Source organism: Styela clava, chromosome 5 (assembly GCF_964204865.1).
Source record: "Styela clava chromosome 5, kaStyClav1.hap1.2, whole genome shotgun sequence".
NCBI classification, from domain to species: domain Eukaryota; kingdom Metazoa; phylum Chordata; class Ascidiacea; order Stolidobranchia; family Styelidae; genus Styela; species Styela clava.
In genome coordinates, this window is record NC_135254.1 from 15,296,602 (window position 1) to 15,320,512 (window position 23,911).

The 23,911-nt window shown below is 33.8% G+C and overlaps 1 protein-coding gene across 6 annotated transcripts; it reads right to left on the reverse strand.

The window, feature by feature from the left end:
* Positions 1–324: 324 nt before the first annotated feature.
* On the reverse strand, positions 325–22,874 carry LOC120345195 (uncharacterized). Of its 6 annotated transcripts, none has more exons than XM_039414627.2 (7): positions 22,679–22,874; positions 10,993–11,091; positions 9,979–10,134; positions 7,228–9,117; positions 5,481–5,660; positions 4,015–4,144; positions 325–3,095 (listed from the first exon to the last, which is right to left on the reverse strand). In XM_039414627.2, exons 1-7 carry the CDS (start codon positions 22,772–22,774, stop codon positions 2,884–2,886), a joined length of 2,763 nt encoding a protein of 920 aa, XP_039270561.2. In that variant the 5' UTR covers positions 22,775–22,874; the 3' UTR covers positions 325–2,883. The 6 variants fall into 6 exon arrangements, with proteins under 6 accessions (XP_039270561.2, XP_077968528.1, XP_077968529.1 ...); XM_078112402.1 differs by lacking the exon at positions 22,679–22,874 and adding an exon at positions 20,309–20,455; XM_078112403.1 differs by lacking the exon at positions 22,679–22,874 and adding an exon at positions 15,781–16,612.
* Between the last annotated feature and the right edge of the window lie 1,037 nt (positions 22,875–23,911).

Sequence of the window (23,911 nt, forward strand, 5' to 3'; positions counted from 1 at the left end):
AATTATGTGCGAGAGGATTGTCTAACTCCCGTAGGGTGGTTCACGTTACCGCTGGTCGGTTAGGACTTCCTCCACCACGCATCTAAAACAAACAACTGACTAACTATAACCATAACGGCATGGACTGGTAACCGGACAAGAGGCGTTGGTTCGGCATATGATTAAGCCCACTTTCTTCTTCCCCGGGATCAATAGGTAAATCCTAAATCCGGAGATAAAAAGGCGATAGCACGATATGCCAGCCGTCGAGCACAATGAAAAGATTGTGGTACCAGCGACCGAATCGAGCACCAGTTACGCTTACTAAAAAAATGCAGACTGGAATATATTTTCATAATTTATTTCTTGCATACATAAGCTGATTCTTAGATAACAGCACTATTTTGATAATGAGACGATACCAAGATAAGAAATTTTAATTTACCATGTATAGGCAAACCGTGCACGACTATCCAGCATTTATTCCAGGGATAAGAAATGGTAATTTTCTACTTGAAAACTTTCTTGATTTCCAACACTCCATGGCAACGCAAATAGGAAGTTATGACTAAACAGCTCTGAGTGGTCAGATCACTGATATAAATGGGAAAATTAAATAAAAATCAAGGTAAAACTTACAGCACAATAAACTGAATATAAAGCTCTTTAGGATGGAAAATGCTGTTCAGCGTAGCGAAAAAAAAAAATGCGCAAACTATAGTAATGGACTATGAAACTAAAACTCCAAGCAAATGGCAGCTCCTAATGAATGAAGCCAAATCAAAAAATCTTTTGAAACAGACGAAAACAGATGTAAGTTGCACAGCTCATGCGAAAAAATAAAATAATATCAGCATCACCAGAATCTTGATGTAAAAATTACATTTTAGAATTGATTGCTCCTAAGAGGATTTCGGGATGGCATGTTGATTATATTAAATATTTGATCCGTCCTAAAAAATTTTGATTTTCACATTGAACTTGGATGTGTAAAAAAATTATGATACCTTGGCCACGTAGTCGGGATTGATGACCCCACTTTATCGCATCCTATGATGATTTTTCAGATAGTGGATGAATAATGTAAGATAGTAAATACTGTAATATGAAGGGTATAAATAGCAAAAATTTGCCTTTGCTACATGAAGAAATTTGTTACTTAATTTTTTAATAATTAATTATAAATTAATAAAATTTCAGAAATAGGAATCTTGAGTAAATTTAATACAGAGTTATAAGAAAAGTCGGTTAGGGATGGTATAACTAGGACTGATATGAAAATAGAATAATGTTGGAAAATAATTACTTATTAGCAGATAAGTTCCTAAATGGTACTCATAACTGGATAAATACAACCAGTGTTCACATCCGTTAGAAAATCATACACTTTAGAAGGAGAATAATATGTTAATAAAGTGGTTTTCAACTGGTGTTCCGCAGAACCCTAGGATTCCGCCAGTACAGTCCAGGGGTTCGGCAAGTTTCCATTCCAATCTAAGAGTCCATATATTATTATTTGGGTGCTCCTGCAGTATGTGAACCAAGATGGCAGGCACCTGAACATAGAGTGTGTACCAGGTTAGGGTTAGGCCATAATTTTATTCCAATTTTCCTTATTTTAGTTCTTTTACGAATTCGGGGACTAGCCAAGAGACTCCCATAGTATTTGTACCTGAAATTATGGCCTAACCCTAACCTGGTACACATACTACGGGAATACCAATATTTGTATACTGTTTAAATGTAATCAAATACCTATTTGGTTTGACACTTTCATTAAACTTGTTACACTATAAAGATCATTTTATTCCATTATTAAGCTTTTATGTATATTTATAATTTATACAATTTAAACAATGAAACAAATTTAAACTATTACACAGGGGTCCTGCTCTACCAAAGTTGTTGAAAACCACTGTATTAACATAATGAAGAAAGAAGCATAAAAATTAGCTCAAATTGTATGGAATACAATCTGCCGCAAATGTCTTGAACAAAATATATTTTTCAAACCGTATTGACCTATGTCGCAAGGTTTTAAAAAAATTGCACACCACATAAAAAAATGTCTCTTATCTAGAATTTGTAATATAATTAGAATAAAACATAATTAACATAATAATTAAAGTTAAAAATATGAAACAAGGAACACTCGCTCAAAATTGAAAGAAATGTATACAGTTTAGCCAAGGCAAGAATATTAAGCGGACACCGATATTGTTCGCTCGCAGGGATGGCCAAAACCAAATATTTCACTATATCAATTCATTCTGAAAAAAATATTTTTGAATATAGAATATCGAATACATTCTAAATTACGGGCAAGTTCATGTGGAAATATATATCTGCTTTTCTGGTGGCCCGAAATTTTCTAATTTTCAAATAAAAATATTCTAAATTATTCCTAAACTCCATTTTTTTGAATCGAATATAATTAAATTGGAATGTATTCGATTCGCTTTGGACATCCCTGATTCAGTGTATTGTGTAACACGAAAACAAGTGGGCTTCCAGTTAAATATAAGTATCGATGATTCGGTCAGATCATGTTTAAATTGATTGGTATAAGTTATATTGATAATAAAATGTCCTGCCTTGAATAGTGTGGTAAGTATTTTTCTAATACTAATAGTGCAACACAATATAAATTCATTTAAATTAAAACTTTCAACGCTAACACATGCCAAGAGCATAAGACATGGCAAATAGATGCAAATAACACAAAAAATTAAAGTATGAAGCTTGAGTATGATATTTTAAATGGCTTTTTATATTGTAGCTTATCATTGTATCTTGCCCTGGGTAGGCAGTAATTATATTATTGTTGTGAATGGATACCTGAAAACAAATTATGATGCAACAAATATAACCGAGTAAGTGCACAGAGAAGAAAAAACTTCAAACTTAAAATAGGATGTCTGTTGTTGAACTTGAATTGGTCACGTCGTCCCATGTTGCAGCATTATCATCTGGTGTGGCATCATTAGAAGTCGCTATTTCTTTTTCTGAAGATGTTGTTGACACTGATTTCGAATCACTTGTATCTTCATCATCAAGTTCCTCAGATTTCATTGACAAAAGATATTTTGGTGTGTATTTTCCTATGGTGCTATCTTCTGTAGATACAAATATTTGAACAAATTTATTACAGGATTTAAATTTCAGAGTAGTTATATTTCCAACGAAAGAAAAAAAGAATGAAATGCGTCAGTACAATTTTAACATGCCACAGTACGCCATTTAAACCAGCAAACACATATTCTTGAATATCATTGGAAGTATATTTACATACCCAAACATACTAGTATCAAAAAGAAGCATTCAAAGTTGGAAAAGCTGTATTATTTAATGATAGAATCAGGAAGAAGGTAACAGTTTATAACAGAGAACGAAAATCTTGTGCGAAGATTCAGTGTGGCTAAATTGACCAAACAAATGATGACAAAAGGAAAATAAAACACAATTACTATGAGAAATAAAACATAATGCACACTCGCCTTGTCGTCTTCGATACACAGGTACAAGTTCTATCGATGTAAGAGTTGGATAGAAGAAGTGAAGAAATGGAGAGAGAGAGAGAGAAAAAATATAGGAAAGAGACAATTACTTATTAAAACCCATCTAAGATTAGACTAACATATGGAGAGCGTCCAAAATAGTCGGTATATTACATTTAATTGAAATGCAATTACAATCATTCCGAAATTTCAGTTGAATCAGGAATTGAATGAAACCCTTGTGTTGTATGTCGTTATAAGCTATATCTTAACACAATGTCATTTAAACTGAACAAAAATATGGAATGGAACTTGATAAAACGTAGAATGGAGTGCTAATCATTTTTTCTCCAATTTCACCCCTGATTAAAATATTGATAGGAACCATATCTCGGCATTTTTACATATCAATATAGACTGTATTACGGAACCCTATCAACAACAAATCAATTTGATTTAAAAAAAATGGCAACACATGCCCACTGGGCAATGCGAATTTATATTCCATTCATAATTTATATATATTCAGATTTCTTACTTCCAAATCCTGGTGCTTTCGTAACAGTATTCACTGTTGCTTTTGTTTCAAGAGCCAACAATGATCTTTCTGATGCATAAGTAAATGTTTTCTCAAGGTCTTTATCTTCACAAAAAGATATTGATGAAACCTGGAAATATAAAAAGGTATTGAAACAGAATAAATCAAGCATACACAGAAAAAAAGCATGGGCCAAAACGGACTAACAAAATTGGCAGTCGACCACAGCTATCCTTCCATGGAAGCATATGAAAAGTAACTTTTACAGTTGTCTGACTATATACATTTATAGCTTATTTTGAGTTCCTTTTTGCGAGATGCGCTTACGACATGGTCAATATGAGAGGAATAATTAAGGAAATTTATGCGAGGGAAAACAGCCAAACTACAGCAACTCAAATATTACACACGAACGACCCAAGGATGCCCTTTAATCACGTAATGGATTTCTTAGTAATACAACTTATAATTAAACAGAAATATGCGTGACTTATGGACAAGAACGAATAAACAAACCTTGGTAAATTATTAATCTACTCGCTTAACAAATTTCGTCAAACTCTTCGCATATCATGTTGATTAGACAGTGCTTAGAACACTGTCTTTAATTTTGTTACTGACCTCGCATCCCTCATTTATGTAAATTTGTTAAATGGTCTCTTTTATTTAACATCAAGTTGTTCATAAAGCCATGGTGGCTGCATGGAATTATTGTATGATTGTTTCAGAAATTAACTATAAGCCAATGCTTATGTTTATTTTTTAGGGTCTATCAAGAAGATTGCCAATTACGCTAATGCGCATAGACAAACTTTTTTTCAGACTAGAAGTATCAACAAATACACGTCTGCTTACATATGTCTGCTTAAAAACCCATCTGTAAGATTGTATTCTTGGGTCTTGACCATGAGAATAAGATAGGATTCTCATATTTATCATAGGGTAGATGAAAGCCGATAATACGATTTACTCATATGGCACCCCCCCCCCCCCTCTACATGACAGAAAACTGGTTATCCTCTGAAAAAGTCAGCTATTTTAACAGGTGGCGTGATCGCAATGTCTGTTTCAGAAGCTGCTGCATCAGAAATTTCCCATTCCGATTTTTGAAACTCCACGCTCAAAAAATGCTGGCTGCGTCCCATAACCAGCCAGTGGCTATCTAAGCCACCCTATGACAGGAGTGCAATGGTAAAAGTTAGCACGATGAGCCAACCACAGAACCTGAGATTTTGGCAGTTGGAGTTGAAAAAGGAAAAGTTTAATTTTCTGATTGTCAATATTTGCAAAAAAGAACAAATATGAAAGTATATATAATACATATAATAAGATGTACGAGTAAGAGTAAACATTTTCCGCCTGTCGTAAAAGTTGGCAATCAGCAAATTTTGTCTTGATAGTAGTGAAATTTGATATAGCCTACTTTCATTTTGGTACAAGGTAATGCCCAGATTTATTAATCTTACCGATTTTTTTCTCTTTGTATTCTTAATGAGGCATGATCTCTCAAGAGAGATGTACCCACCGATAACTGTGATTTGATCCACTGTGAGTTTCCTTTTTCCAGATTTTGCTGATTCAATGGAATCAGTTTCTGCAACGTTAGGCTTATTTCCAGGAACTATCATACGAGTGTTGCCAGATCCCTGTGTGAAATAAAGTAAGAAGACAAATTTTAAACACGTTATGTAATCAGGTGCCAAAAATTTTGCCCATCCAGACTGGCGGGCCATGCAAGTGTGACATGAAAAGTTACATTTTATGAACAATATTTACAGTGTTACAAAAGTAAAAGTAGAAAACAATGAGCCTCGCGCCAAAACTGAATTGAATAGCAATCTCAACAAATTCCTTGAGCTATTTTTTAACTAAATCAGCAAAATTTGGTTTTAGTTTGATTGTGGCAGCATCAGACATGCCAGATTAAATTACCCAACAGGCCGGATTTGGCCGTAGTTTGCTCATGCCAGGTATAGAATAACATTTATTATATACATTGTACATATTAGAGTGGTAACTAAAAAGAAGAAATCTAATTTAAGAATGATATGCTTTAATGTAAAATTTATCCAGTCCACAATTAATATAAAATTACAATATCTTTTATAAAACAACAGGCTATATTACTTCTCATTAATATACAAATATTCACTCATTCACTGTTCTATGATTAAAGCTTGTTTAATTGTCTTCACATCTAAAAAGCCAAGTTATCCTCACAAAATGCCTGTCTATCCTGGTAGTGGTAGCACTAAAATATAATCAACAATCAACATAACTAACTCCACAAGTGAAAATTTGACTAAGAGACGTATATTCACAATTCAAACCATGAATATTTGATGAATTTTTTCTACGAGACTCGCAATTGTGGTTTACTAGTTAGCTACTGATAATAACCCAGTGCAAAATTACTTTTCCAACTGACTCACAACAGCAAAACACATATTGTTGACGGACATTCTGGTTTTCTGATCACAGCACTACCTATCACAACCAATGTCTAACTAGTATACTGCTGTCCGATACAAATTCTATATATGCTCTTTTGCTAAATAATTAACTAATTTATGGTTAACCCCATTTGTTTGATATCATGTTATCAGTGGTTGGCACCACGTGCCACATACTTTAAGTACTATTGTACATAACATATGTGTTTGCAGTTCATCAACGAGACAGCTACAGCTTAAGGTACAACTATAATGGAAATTTGGGTGAAAAGGTATTAAACAACATTTTATTAAACGGTAAATCTTATGCTGAGGACTAGTTTCGGGATCAAAGTTATTCTGTTTAGAAAATTGAATAAAAGTGATAGATATGAGGGTGTATTTTTGACTACATATACATGAAATTTTTAGAAATAACAGGATCTAAAACTGAAGTATGGCATTGTGGAAGATTACTAGAAAGCATTAAAAAAATATTTTTTTAAAACTTATTGCTGTAATTTTAAGTTGTATTAATAGTACATGATTTTTACGCAAATGAGAAATATATTAAAATTTTCACTAAATTAATGCTTTTTTCAAAATTGAATAAAATTTTTTCAATTCAGAATCACTTTCTGTAAGTTACATTATCAGAACAATCATACCGTCAGGGAAATATGTATGAAAAGACTTACTGACAAATTTATAATTTTGTACCATGAACCCATCAAATTTCTGTTCTGCAGTGTCAAATATTATAAAACCATGCCATACATACCTTTACAATATTGGTTGGTGGTGGAACAGGTGCAGCAGCAGATTTACGAAATTTGCTTGGATCAATTGTGAAACTTTTTCCACGACTTGATCCCGATGTTGACGAAGGAAATCTAGAACCAAATGACGCAGGCTTTTGCACAGATTCTGTTTTAGGGATAACGGATATTGTATTGGAATTAGTCCTGTTTGTAAACATAGTCGAAGGTTTATGAATATCATTCGAATTAGATGGTGATGGAATGGTAGCGATTGATTTTTTCTTCTCTTCCTTAAAAATTACAATATCCTTCCTTGGTTCGGTTGGTGAAATTGGTAATGATGCCACAGGTGTGATAACGAGATTCGTTTCGTTAAGAATATCGTCAATTGATGTTGAAGGCAGATCACCTTCGGGTGGGGCCTTCACATAACCCCCAACAGGTTCTTGTGATGGCAAATCCTTTTTGGGTGAATCCTTAACCCATGACTTATTAACTGGTTCTGGTGATGGTAGATCGTATTGGGTGGGACTTTTCACCCAAGGTTTGACGGGTTCTTGTAAGGGTGGGGCTTTCGTGTGAGACTTCACAAGTTCTTGTGATGGCAATTCATCCCTGGGTTGATTTGTTACCCAAGACTTTGTAGGTTCTGGTGTTGACTCTTTATTTTCCATAATATGAATTTCCTTTTCAACGCTCAATCTTTTTGCAGGGATTGGTTTATGATTTTTTTCTGATGCTGTTGAAACTTTTGTCATAGTTTTGGTGGGTGTGGCCGTAGCTAATTCTGGTTCATTTTGAGGAAACTGTTTTCTAGCCCTTGACGGGGTAATTTTTAAAGTTTTTGAAGTCATCATGAGTTTATTAGCTTTAATTGCCAATTTACTTTTCAATGTTGATTCATCGAGAGATTCGTGTACAATTTTCATGAATTCATTTTCCCCTTTGCCATACTTTTTTACATACGGTGGATGACTTTGTACAGAGCTATTATTTTCTTTCATTGTTGAGGGCTTAATTTGAACTTTTGGTTTTTGGCTTTCTACAGATGGCTTTATAATAATCTCTTTCTTAGGAGGCTCATATTTCGGGATTGTTTGCATATTCTCTGGCTTATGAGCTTCATTTGCCTGCGTTTTGGCACCTTGACGATAAGATGTAAAGTTGCTTTTATCTTGCAGTTTTGGTTTCTGGATTTCCTTTGCATTACTAGTCTGCTCTACAGTACTTCCGCTAGAATGTAGAGTTTCACCATTTTTCAAATCCGTGTGTTTTTTTAGAGAAGTGACACTGTATGGAGCATGCTGTGGTTCTGTTTTGACAGTGGTGCGTACAAAATTTGTGTTATCCTCTCTAGCGCTGTGTAGCTTTGATAAATCGTCATTGAATGAGCTGGTGTCTTTATTTTTTGTTTCAATTTCATTTGAAACATCTGGTTTAGAAGCCGCTGGTTCAGTTTTTGTTGGCGATACAACATGCTTTGGACTGGTCGGGGCTGATACTTTACGAATGGGGACATTAACATGATGAAAACCGTGATCAGTACTTGACATAGCTTGCTTGGAAAATGGCTTGGCGGAGGATATAAGAAGTGGTGATAGCATATCTGTTGGCATTGTGGATTTTACAGTATCCTGTGATTCTAAATTTTGTGTTTTCTTTTCAACAATCACTGTTGGGTAAGGTTCAATATGTGTCAATGTTGTTGGTGATTTAACAACTTCAGAACTTTTTGATCTTTGATAAGTTGGAATGTGATAGGTTTTAGTCTTTTGTTGTTGGTCAGATTTATCAGTTTGAAAGCGTCCTAGAAGTTTATGTACGATCCCCACTTTTGGATATTCCTTCGTTTCGTCCGTTGCAAAAACAGATTCAGAATTGTTGTTAGATGTTACTTCATTGTTGACAGACTGAAAAATATAACAATAACATTAGAGTCACTTCAAGGAAAAAAAAGTTGGGCTGCATTGAAATATAAACAAAATAATTGCTGAGCTTATTCAGTTTTATTATAAGAAATCTAAAGTAGCGCTACTGATTTGGTTTCTGTTGGACTGACTACTTATCCTTCTTCTATGCTTTTGAGCCGGTGGATCTGTATGCAAATAATGCAAGGAGGCTATAGCAAGATTGAAGATATCTATCTAAATTACACTACAAATTTACAAATATATTTGTAGATCTGTTTTTTTGTTTTGTCAATATTGTTTGTAATTTTAGGATAATTTCATTCGAGAAAATTGATGCCATCTACACCAAATATTAATAAACAAGAGTGAATAAATGACATCTAGTTCAGTAGCTAACCATTACATAATAGCGAAATGATCTGGGTCAGCTACAGCATTATCTCTTCCCAATCATGTGTGATAGATTTAATAAAAACAGACCTTTTGTCAGTAACAGTTGAAAAATCGTAGCCAATGTAAATTTGATCAAATTATTTATATTCTTTTTTATTCAATCACACAATGTTTATCAAGTCATGAATACATTTATCTGAATTTGAAATATCATGGAGACCAGGTAATATAAACTTAAAACGGTGCTCCCGAAGTATGCGAACCAAGATGGCGGACATCGGAACGTAACATGGGAAACAGGTTAGGGTTAGGCGATAATTAGTCCTAGTATCAGTTCGAAGACTAGCCAAGAGCATCTCGTAGTATTTATACCTAAAGTTATGGCCTAACCCTAACCTAGTACACATATTACATTCCGATGTCCGTCATCTTGGTTTGCATACTTTGGGATCCCCCTTTAAACAATACCTTATCCTCATTCTCAATAATAATTATATTGTCAACAGAAGTTATGTTGATTGGATTAGTTGTTGCTATTTCTGGAGACAAAGATTTGTTGGGAGGAGTTGATGAATATTTCGGTCGATGCTGCTTCTCGTGTACTAAGAATATATTGTCTGAGACCTGGACAAAAAAAGGTTATAAGTAATTAGCACTAGTTTTATAAAAAAATCACAATCATAGCTAAAAAAAAAAAAAAATTCACGATCACAGCTATGCTTCAATGTAAATTATTGTAAAAATGGTCGCATCAGCAGATTTGACAATGTTGCAAAGTATTTTATACAATCATCAGATTCAAAAACATAATGACCATAAAAAGAGACCTACCGTACTTTATTTTGAAAATAACTTTTGTGCAAAGCGTCCTAGATTACTGAAACTATTTGGTGATTGTAATCATACACAAATAGAAGTTCGAGTGCTAAATAAATTTTCGTAGAAGTAATTAAGAAATTTATGGATTTTGTTTTTTACGAGGGTCACCCTGTATAATTCACATATAGCCTTGATTGTAAAGAATTCACTTGATTGAATTACCGAAACAAAAGAAAGTTGTAAATCAACATGACAACTTTATTGCCTTATCAGTAATCTGTTAAGAATGTATTACATGGTATCCAATGAGATAAATCATGAATGATGTTGTTATTAGAAACCCACAAAGATTTATTGTTCATAATGAATAATAATATAATGATAATTTGACAAATGAGAACAGTGACTTATTTTGAACTAAAATTCTCTGCGTCTGGGCATATGGAAATACGAGGGATAAACCAAATCTCCCAGTCCCGACTCCCAACTACATTAAATACTTGGCCTTTTCCAAGTGAAAGAGAATTGATAAACATTGGCAAAGTAATACAAAATACTGGTAATATTAAACAGAACCGTTCACTCTTTTTAGGTTACAATCTTAAAATTTTTATTTTCATTTTCCAACCATATATATACTACATACATATAATATAAACTTACTTTAGGTATGTGTTCTTCTAAAATATCAGTCTGATCTTCATTCATTCTCTGATTCTTAGAATGGATTCTTTTCAAGAGCTCTCGTTTCCACAAGGGAACCTGTGTTACAAAGAAGATACAATACACATTTAAGCCTGCAATAAGGAACAATATAGAATGATGCATCTCTATTAAAGGTTGGATGATTCAAGCGACTGACTGATAAAAAAAATTAACCCTTTGATACACAGGTACTCATTTGATGCCCAATAGAAACCAAATGTTAAATAACAAACACCATTTTATATTAGCTTGTTTATTTATTTATATTATATTTTTGACAAAGCTATATTAGGTCTGACAAATCTGATGTATCCAAACTAAAAAGTACCGGTATATTAAAGGGTTCATTATATGTTCTTATATCCACGCAAATATGATATTATATCATCCCACATGGTAATTACTTTTTGCTATTGCAAGAAGCTGAGAAGGAAATTGGCCTGCATACCATTCAATAATATATTAACATTGATTGCGTAAAGATATACATAATATTGCTTTGGTGGTTTTAAAATAATAGAATAAATAAATTTTGAGCGCTTGGTCGACAGGGTTGTTCATGTTTTCACACATGACTGTTTGAAAAAGAAATATGATTAAATGAAACAATTGCACCTACTCATGATTTTGTGAAATATTTTTAAAATTTTTTCACAATACATATAAGCAGATTTACGGAATGATCTGGATTTTACACAATCGACAATGCATTTTACGCCCATAAGATAGATTAATACATATAGGCAATTTACTCAGAGAAACCTTGGGTTTTCATTTGAATTTATATGCATATACACTGCCATGCATGAGTAATTGATAAATGTTACTAAACATCCTTATATGTACCATAAACAGCTAAAATTTATGAAGCAGTAATAAGTCTCAGACAGTAAACCATAAATAGTTCATGTAATCATGTTTCACCCTCATTTATTACAATTAGGACAGGGTGCCTGTCTTCTAAGTCAAGTTAATTTAGTGAAGATCCTAATAACTTTGGGACTAAAGATATTTATAAAAACCATAGCCTTACACAATTTAGTTGAATAAATATCTATATATATTTTATTTAAAGTTACAAGTTTCGGAACTTATGGCTGAATCACATTGGTGTAGCTCAATAAGTAGATATGTATAACTTTTGGAAATATTTCAGAATGTAACAATAATATTAACTTTTCAAGTAGACTACCGGTACATTTTGTTGGTAACCAGAGCCTTGTTCGGAGCAAAACATGTATAAATATGACTATAAATAAGAGACTAACTAAACTGGCAATGACAAGATAAGAGGTCCGGATAGTAATAACTTTTCAGTAAAACTACGCTCTATCATCATGTCCCTAACTTACTCAGAGAGTATTAACATCGCATATTGCATCCTATATTTTGGAAGCCAAATTTCAACAATTGAGTTTAAGGAAATATTATTATTTTCGATTGAAACCAAAACAATTTAATGATAAACACATCCACTGCTCCCAAGTCATTTCCCCGAATATTCTCAGAAGTAGACATAAACAAATAATTCGCCTGAGTACTGTATATTTCAAAAGGAAGTCTTTATATTATCCGCAACACAGCCGAAACATTAAAAAACGGCAGAGAAGAGCAAAACAAGTTTATCAGAAGTTAAAACCGTCAAAATTACCTCGACACATCAACAACGAATTAATTCTGCACCCCAGAAACCTAGACGACGAAATGAGTTAATTCACCAAGGACGAATTGTGTGCGTCAAATCGATACGACGGGCGAAATTAACAAGCCTTTAAATTGGCTATACAACAAATCAATATCGAGAGTGAATTGACAATTTCTTAACTTTGTAACACCTGCTGACTTACTGTTGGTGATTTAATTTTAAAAATGAATGGAAATCCTATTCGTTCCGGAAATATTATCACAGTGGGCTATGATACCGTGTATAAAAAGATTAGTCAAATTCTCCTCGATATGGGTCACAATCATAATTGGATACAATGTAACATGGAATACTCACACTAGGACACCATGATGCGCTAAATTTATCTCTACGTGAGGCGAAACCACCAAGACAACGACGGTAGGTTCATTTAATCACCGTTTTGAAAAGATTTAAGATGAGAATTTGACGTCTTCAGCTATTATGAATCACAATTCATGCGTTTGCGGCGTTAAGAATGAAATTCTTATATGTGTCAAAGTACGAAAACGACACAGCGAACAATAACGATTATGAAAAATCACCAATTTAATTGCATGCAAACGTTGACCTCATTATGCACGTTGACAGTGGAATACGAGAATTATATCATCGCTCGCAAAAAAACAACAACATACAAATGCATTGCAAGCATACGAATAAAACTATGCTTCGCTAGGCGTTTGAAAGACAAAAATAGCAAATTAAAGTAGACGAATTTCTTATTTTGGATTCCACATTCGTCTGACAATTAAACTATAAAATAATAGATACCTTGCTAACTTGAATTGAAAAATATTTAAATGTCTTTATCTTCCTGCTTGCAAATTATACAAACACAGTATCATTATCTTTCTGCTTGCAAATAATACAAACGCTATCCAAAAGGCGTATGAAAGACATGAACAATCAAGCCGGAAACTACCACGCTACTATGTCATGAGGTGATTTTTATCCTCGTCTTCAGCTATATACATTTAAAAAGATTCGTAAATCTCATTGATATACAGCGTAATTCAAAACTTTAAAATGTATTTCAAGGACTATGCACACATAAATTTCACTTGAATTACAAGTATTTCCGAATGCGATATGACCTATACACAATAAGCATCTTAATTATCCCATTTGGCACTGCCGCAAGATACGTCTGCCAAAGTTATATTTATCTGGTTTTTAACTTTAAATAAGTACGCTATTCAGAACAGGATTGGTCGTAGTAAATGTCATACCAATTGGCCATATCTGGCGAATGTATAAATCTTCGCACATACAAGTTGTTGCCATATTACGAAAGCAAAGCACGATTCGATTGAGACCGAGACACGGACAATACAGGAAGGATATATAAAATTTAGTGATAGGTTGGACTTCCTGCCTCGTTTATTTGTGTAAGTAATGCTTACTCGAAAATAAAATGTGGACATCTTAGTTTAGTCGAAGATTATTATAACCGAAAAAGCACTAGTTTTGCTTGTTACATGAATCACGCAATTCTCCCAGTCTTTTGCATAAAGTATAATGATGACAAATTTCATTTTCACATTCTTGTTATTTTCATTTCGTTGCACAAAGGACATTTAAAAGTCCTCAGTATAAACAAGAAAGTAATGCTCAAATATATGGACACGATAGCAAAACGAAATAGTACGGTATGAAATCTGCCACGGTAGACTACCGGTACCAGTCTCCGCGACTTCGCCTGACCACCAGAACGCAACAAACGCGGAGCCGCCACAAGTTTAAGTTTGATTACGTCATCGCACACAAAAAACGAATCCCACCAAGCCAACAGAAATTTTTGACATAAAGTAATAGACTTCTGGCGACAATCTTTAACCACTGCACTTTTCAAAGCAGTTGACCCTGTAGTTGATGAGAGATTTTTTACAACATGAAAAAGAAAAGAAATACAAACAAGATGAATAACAACATTACAGCAAAACAATCCATAGGTCCATTTCGTGTCTAATAAATACACAATAAAAGCGTGGTATTTAAATCCGCGAAAATCTAATATATCTTCAACATATACCAATTACAAATTACTGTACCTCATGCTCTTTCGTATAAGCTACACTGCGCTTCGTGATTAAAATCTTCTTATTCAATGAAATGAATATAGCGAAAGAGATTGCGTTGCATTTTTAGAGTGAGAAATTTGAGAATTCCTAAATAATTTATTGCTCAGACGCCTAAAATTGCACGTGATAAATAAGGAGGTCTTGATTTTCGTTTTGACTTTGCTGTAACCTGGATACTTTTAAGACGAGCTAGAGCTAGCTAGAGAGTTGGGGAAATAAATCGCCCCCAGAGACGACCAAACTATTCAGGATAACACGTGAACGAGAGCACAAAGCAGTCAATTTTACGGACCACGGAACTTGATAGCCTTGATCACGGGTGTGACGTTAATAAAAATCGAAATTGCCAGACAAGGAGAAAGGGAAGCGAGTTGTATTGAATATATAATCAGTGCTAACTGGGTTTGCATAGCATGCAAAAGAAAATAAATGACGGCCAATCAAAGCAATATACAATCTATCGCAACACTTTTAGGATATCTGGCTGTTCAAGCCGCTATAGCCAACAGGAAAGCGTAAAAATGTATCACGACAACACCATCATTTATTGGTAGTAATTTAAAAATAATATTGAAATGCGCTTGAATTTCCCTTGAAACATCGACAATCAAAAGAATCAATCAAAAACGGCCGTCTAATATTCCCATGGCTAGCCTACCAAAGAGTTTTGTTCAGAAACTAAAGTACAACCTGATCCAGGACAAATCGACGACTACCCACAGAAAGTCATATGAGATTGAAAATTATATTCTATCAAAAATAATATTTGCCGGAAGCGAGGCCTCGAGTACTGTAACACGCTTTTGCGGTGGACATTGTCGGGGCAAACTATTTCATCGGTGTCTACCAATTTCACAAGACTGGCAACCGCGACAATATAAAACCGGACAAAAAAAATTATGATATCCCAAGTATCTTTCAGAGATGAAGTTTTTTCCGGGATTACAAACATTGAATAGCATGTACAATTAAGCTTACCGATCGCTGTTCGATTTGAAAAAATCCATCTCTTCGTAAAAATAGGAAAACCCTCTTCCTACTTCACTAGCCGAGCACAATTCCTTTCTAACAGTATTACTCACGCGAAGAGCCGACACCCGCAATTACCCAAAACGTCGTTTTTTCCTTTCGCTTTGTCCAGCAAACCTTTTTCGTCATCGAAATCACTGTTTTGTAAGTACCGGTACGTTAAATAACCGCCTCCGTCGTTTTCGTCTAGTCTAATAATGGCTTTCCCCTTGGTTTTTCTCCCAAGCTAGTAATTAAGCACTCGGCAAAATAGAAACAGCATATTTATCGGCTAAGCCATCTGCCGGTACTCGCAATATCAAATCAAAATACTCGCAATATCAAATCCAAATATAGCTGGAAATGTACTGGTTAAAACTACATGTAAAATATTCCGCATTGCATAGTTAACATCAAATAGGATCGCTCTACACGCTGTTGACAATGCTATACCACGTTAACCGTACAATAATAGTAAATGACACGTATTTTCATAGAGTATAGCTTATCGCTCAGGTATGCTAAAATGAAACCTTTTTTGGGACGGGGTTGAGTGCGGGTATGATAAGGTTGTTTGGTGCGTAAATCGTTGCGTATTTACCTAATAAAACAAAATGAAAGTGTGCTTTAGTAAACAAACAACCAAATAATGAGGTCTGAGAGCCCGTTGACATGCTAACATTCCTGGTATACTTTCAAGCCATTAGAATCAAATAAACCGATGGCATAACATCGGTATGAGAGAAATACCGAAAGTGAACAGGCAATACACCAATCTTGTTATCAAATACACCAGTCTTGTTATCAAACAATTCACGAATACCTAAATGCCTAACCATTCCAGCCCATCTCTAACTCTGTGGAGTGACTGAAGCGATTGTAATCTCCTAGTTATTTAAGAGTGCAAATTAAGTTATTAATTACAGGTTTGTCGAATAGAGCCGTTCAAATTGGAACTTAAATACCCGAAGTTTGAAGCACTCGGAAACTATCGTGTCGCGAAGGTGTTACACGATAATTGCTAAGCTTTGGTTTTTATCTCTTAATCCCACTGATCCAAAATCCAATGCGTTATTTGATTGGTGTTGCTGAAATCAGCGCTAGCGCGAATCAAGTGAGAATATATTTATATGTGACTAGGGCCTGTTTGCTAAATTACTCAATCAGAAACATCAAAAATCGAAGGTATATGAGATGACGACAACGCACGGATTGAAGTGCTTAAGTAAGCTTGATAAAAAGGTGATCATGAAACATCTTGAACACGGAAAAGACAATCTTCATACGGCTTTAAACGGCTTTTTACGGCCTTTAAAAAAATTTCTCAAATTAGTTTTTCTATACCATCAAAATTTGGTCGAAATTATTAACCTTTCTTCCAGACTTTCATTCATGTCACCAGAAATACAAAAATAACAGACTCGTTTATTTCAACAAGAGAGATTTATAAATACAAAAATGTCTACCCAATGAGAAAGAAGTATAGTATTAGTTTGACAATGAACCACATATAAATTTCGATATTTAGGTAAGGGTAATTATAGGCCATGCACGGCGAAGACAAAAATCTGGCACACAACCATCATCAACAAAACAAAGAAAGTAACTGAATAAACAAAAGGCCGTAATCAACAGAATGTAGCGATTATTAAGCCGAGTTTGACTTTCAATCACGATACACAGGTGCACCCGATTAGCTTAAATAGAACATAAACATTGAACAAGAATATACAGCGTTCAAATACTCACAAAGTACAAATAAAACACACCTTATACTACGTATTATGGAAGCAGTAGATGGTTGTTTGCTAAGTGGGCACACCCAAACCATGTCTCATATAGCCTACTACAATTTCCAAAGGTATTTGATAGAGAATTGGCGAAAGTAACCGAACGACAGGAGAAAAATGATATATATATATTTCAACACAAAATTTTAAACAATTGGTGAAAAAAAACATTAGTATTGTGGCACCACACAAGTGGATCAGAAAATAAGTTTACGCTGGTCCGAGTTACGAAAATTGAAAAATAAAATATAACAATGAAAAGAAAATACGAAAGACTCCAATTCTGTTTCGCATCAGGATAGGACACAAGAATTTAAGGGTACATTGAAGTCAACGCGGTATGGCTATGAATCAAACAACTGCTGAAAATTGGCTTTCGAGTCACGGTCTATCAACTTTGCCGCCAATTTGGGGTCAGATGCTAAGACTTCGAGGCGACTTACGCCACCTCGAGGGACCAGCTGTCTCGTTGGTGCATATTCGTAATGCAGATAGGCAAGCATAATCGCATTTTTTTCCGATAAACATCTCACGTCAGAAAACTGGATTTGCTATTTCAAAACATTTGGTGTACGTGACAGGGAGGAAAATCGTAGATGACGTGTTTTTTTTAATTAAATAGTAATCGGCAAGGAGTCTTGTTGGTGTAATAAGTTGTTTTCCCACGATTTCCAAAGTCTGATAAGGGTAATTTAATTTGCTATTTCAATTATAAACAATGTTTTTATTAAAAATTCTTATTTCATATCATTCGATTTGCGGATGTAACGATATTCGTCTCTGACAATGCTAAGACCACACACACCGAGAATTGGCGCTAGCTCATTTTCTTGCGAATGCCGTTTGTGACATTAAAATTCACAATAGTTTTCACTTTTGTGTCGGATGAGGCGTTTAGATTACTTGTTTAATTTTTGCTAGCTTGCGTAATTCTCTGTATGTATAAATAATTAAGTACCTAGCAACATATGTCATGCGTACATTGAAAATGAAGTCATAATGATAAACGTTTCATCATAAGAAGATATTTTTCACACTTGACACTTTCGGGAAATCCAAAGAAAGTCGAAATAAGTTCCATATATTGTGTTATACAGTAAAATTTAATATGTCTAGTCTGTAAGAAAAGCTTCGTCTGAAGTAGTGTCCCACGAGGCAAGTACCATCGACAAGATATTATTTTCTTTTTAATCTTAGTATTGACGGAAGGGAGTCGGGTCTCAAGGGGGAAGACACAATAAAGCATCGACGCTAAGTCAGGGTGAGTGGTCGATTTTAATTAAGACGAGATATGATGATGCTTTCGTTAGAAGTATCAACACAGGCGCGCGAATTGCGAGTTTGTTACGATTACGAAGGTCATCGATTTGTTGATACACATCCTGCATACAGTTAGTTACCAAGCCTATACCAACAGGTCGCAGAATTATTTTTTATCCATATATTCATACCGGACTTTTGTATATATGAATTACTGACTATTCCCAAATTACAGCCTTAATAAAAGTTTATCGATCACTTTAAAGACATGTAGATATTATTCATGGATAGTGAACAGCGATTTTATGACCTTTTAAATAACGAATGGGCAGTCAGTAACTTAGACCAATCGATTTGTTGTTTTCAAAATTCCTTTACATGCGAATCTTATGACCTAAATTATGAATTATATTCAGACAATGACGCTGTTGACGAGTAGGAAGTTTCATATTGTAGTCTACATCAACGAAATTTCTAGCTGCAGGCTATTTTATGATTCCTTTTTGTTTATTGTCGAAAACTGTTTCAGAAAAAACGATAATAAACGTGTCGAACTCGTTTAACACATTGATAGTAAGTAATAATATGAAATCAATTTATGAAAAATGTTCGTTGGTCCTTTACCCTTCCCTATATCCGTACAGCATGGAGATCAGGCGAACAATGACACGGTTTTAATGTATTTTACAGATTACTGATTAGCATTACAATTATATCCGAAGGTCGTTAAATTTCCGCTTATTAAAGGCATGTCAAATGTTGAAAATTGGAGCCTGAATGATCCTTTGATGGCATAATAAAAGGCAACCTTAAATGTTGCATGGAAAATTAACAACTTCGCGGGCTTACCCTCCAAAATAGCAGATCAATGCATCATTTATAAATAATTGTATCATACGAAGCAAGCAATATGCGGGAAATGCTCGAACACTGACGACTGTGAGGAATGTTATAAGTCAATAAATGTAATTCAGTATACTATACAAGCTGTCAAAATACTCCGAATACCAAATGATGTAATACACACAGCCTTGTGTTATTCAGAAAGCCAATTTATCGCATATTAATGTTGTGCCACTGATTGCGAAATTCTTAAAAATATATATATAGCTAATACCATTCGCCACGAGCAATGTCAGACCATGTTTTGAATGAGTGCTAAACGACATGTCAAATTCAAGAACAGCATTCTTTCCACATAAAAGTCATTTTCATATATTCAAGCTAAAAGGCAGAACTGAAGCGAGTTTTTTTTTTTTTCATAATTGATCGACATAATATAGCACTGAATAAAACGTTTCAATCGTACAGCAAACATCCGTTCCCTGAATCATAAAAATTCCCGGTACGCCCATAAAGTATCTTGACGACGACAGTTTCTGAGTTACCTTATATTATCACTTAATTTGTACAGCTCGTAAAACAAATAGACTCGTTTTAAAACATACCTGCTCTTCAAGGTGGTGTTCGGTTCCAAGCATTGTCGCCTTTAGTGCTTTGGCTCAATTTTGAAATTATAACTAATTTATTCCCTTATTAACGAATTAACTATTATCAGACAATAGTCTCGATAATACTGGATTATTTAAATTTAATACTATAACTGTAATCGGTTCTGATTATAAAAGCAACAAAACTATTACAAAACTACAGCTGGCATGGCAAATGGCTAAAAATGACTAATCATATATAAAGGTTCCTAACGCAAAAATGCGTGATATAAGGATTTCCGTTAGTTGGTGCATTTTTCTAACCTCGTTGTTTTTGTTCTATCCTAAAAGGGAATTTATAGAAGCACTGACGCTAACGCTTCTATTTCCAATGTTCAGTTGCCATTGATTAAGCAAATTATTCCCCGAACTGGGAAATAAGCGCAACGAACCCAGCGTACCAGGCAATTTAAGCTATAAGCATGGGAATAAATATTATCCATAATAGATGAGCCAAGCTCTATTCTTATGACAAATATAAGGAGTACAAGGTACTGTATAATATAATGACATCTAGTGAATGAAAATGAATGCATTTTTTTAAACGTTCCGTTTTCCTTATCGAATATGCTTGTAAAAATGTGAATAAATTTTACATTAAATTAGATGATGTGAATGTATGTAAATGGAAGAGCAATTCGACTATGTTTAGTAGTTTAGTTTTGATTAGGAATAAACGACGACGTCTTACAGTGAATAAAAACCCCTCAGGCGATCTGATGGTATTATATTACATATTGGGTAATATAAATGTGGATGCAATGTCAAATTACTAATATTAGTAATCAGACAGTCAAGTGTTGATGCTGACAAAACTATTATCTCCATGTCGTTTGTTCAAAAATGCCTTTCAATGACTCTAAACCTGAAAACAATACTTTTAATATCCAACTATACCCACTTTACTAACTTTATTATAGCACTTCAATGCTTACATTACAATAGTCAACAACTTTCGAGTAACTTGCCTATCAATAATCACGCCACACTGGTTAAAACTATACAGCACAACCACCTAGCCATAATCAATATCTAAACTTTTAAAACAATTTATGAAACAATCAGTGACACTTCACCGTCAAACTGTGCCATTTACGTCATGTCTACCACATTTCACAGAACTAGGCCTATACACAAAATCGTGAAGAATTGGTTTCATTCAAATATATCTACTTCGCAATCTTTAAAATAAACTGGGAATGTAAATACTCAAAATAAATAGAGGATCTATTTGATCACGAAAGTCAAACTTAATTTCTATTTAAATAAGATTAGATAAAGTGTTGGGCTGTTGCTGAAAGCTGATGCTTATTAAATTCTGACAGTGTTACTGTAAGAGAATTAGTACAGTAAAATAAAATACCAACATAATAACGGATTTCCTACTGTTTTCAAGCATCACACATTATTTCCTGACAAAAAGCGTGGTGCTGTGATTGGAGTTTTCCCCATATTACTCGCAAATATCTGGTTTGCTTAATAGCTAATTAATCATTAGTACATATGGAAAAGAAAGATATCCATATCTAGATAGTACAAAAATGACTTTTATTTTATAAACATGATCCCATAGCAATAAACGTAATGTGAATTCACAGACTTGTAATTTGTTTAAACAAAATTTCAAAAGTCCAAATAAGAGTTTATGCTTCGTACCAGAACTAAAATAAGCACTGTAATTGGAATTATGTTTGAGTCGCATTATTCACATATTATAAATTACCAATGTGTTTTTAGGTAGATGTAACACAATTCACAGAAACGAGATTAATGCATGGCACAATGCCATAATAAATTATAAACATTCAACACTATTTCAAAGGTATATTTCAAAAGCTCAAAACAAAATAATTCTTCATTGATATATATATTTTAATCATTCGAACTTTCAGATGGAATCATGGCAAAATTGACAGACTACTACATGACATACATAAATTTTTTTTCATTTAATTAAATATCATGTCTTCAGAATTTTATTTTTAACAATTATAGTTTTTTGCACTATTTCTGGCAACAAAAAGTCGCTTTATTTAGAATAAAAGTTTATATTAGAAGCCAATCTATTATGTTATGTCTTTATCCCATTCCAAACTGTGACCTACTGGAACGTAATATGGTAGCATTTGCATTGATTAAAATTAAACAAATATTGCATAAGCAATTTGGCTGTTATCTCAAAGCAAACAAGTTTTATGTTAGTATTCTAGGATTGTAAATTTGGATAATACCAAAGGTTAATAAATGGGCAAACCTCTTCTCTTCATAACCATTTTAATTCCACTATTTCATAACAAACAAATAATTCGAAAAATGAATTCAAAATACCTTTAGCTCTTCCATCTTTTCTTTTTTTCGTTTCTTTTCCATGAATTCTCTTTTCCATGGTGGCATGGTAACTATGAGCTCTGTGTCCAAACTCATGGTGTTTCACAATTGTTGAATCAAAACACAAGATAATAAAATATAGAAAATATCACACTAGATTATGGCAGTTTATTGAATTAGCTGTAAATTGTAAACAGTGTTCTAGAGATTATATTTATATTAACGATAAAAATGGTTATGAATCTGACTAGCAGGGTAATGCAATAGAAACATGACTAAAGGCATTTGAATAACTTGATAAAACTGAAATCGAACTTTTTCAAGGTAACCATTGTATCAAAGGCTTTAAGAGGCAAATTTTCCCATTATTCTTTCTATTATTTTAGTGTTTAGCACATCACTCGCTTTAATTCCTGATACTTTAAATAAATGTGAACTTGTTAGCCAAATTGGACCCTTTGATAAGAGTGCAAGGATTCAATGGAAGTAGAAAAATTCCCATGTTCACTGTAATTTGATACAATATGAGTTGCAGCTTTTGAGAGGTGAATTTAAAGATGATGGAAGACTTTAATCCTAACATGATTGTAATCTAATCCAATAAACCTCATGTTAAGATGTTGAATCAAATAGTCTAGTACTTACTGACTAAAGTCAATGAACTTACAACGTTGGGATAAATAGGTCGAGCTGTCGAGTGATCACATTCCTGCTTATCTTATGCAAAGGACCAGACCTCAATATAAAGATATATATACAGAATTACCAGAAATACAAACTGAATATAAAATCCCATGACACAGCGCATAGGTTAGGTTAGGACATTAGAATAAGGTTTTTTCAGAGTAACAATAACAAATAAAGAAATGAAACAATTATATCAATTTATTCACTTTAAATATGTGGCCAGTGAGTGCTGGATTGTATTGATGGGCAACTAATTATATGAAAAACCTGACACTGACAAGCAAAAACCAGTGCTGCGATGATAAATCTATCAATAATCTTATCAATTTATCCATACAGACATGACCGAAAGTATTCCAAGTCCAACCACAAACCAGAAAACTGACAAACCCAGTTACGTCTACTGTATGTTAATAGACGATAATTGATAATCATACATCTGTACATGTACACTAACTAACTCACCGTACGTAAGAAGCAGTAAGGCAATCTGATTAGATCACTATAGGGTCATAGGGACCTTTCACTTCTCAACAACCTACCGGT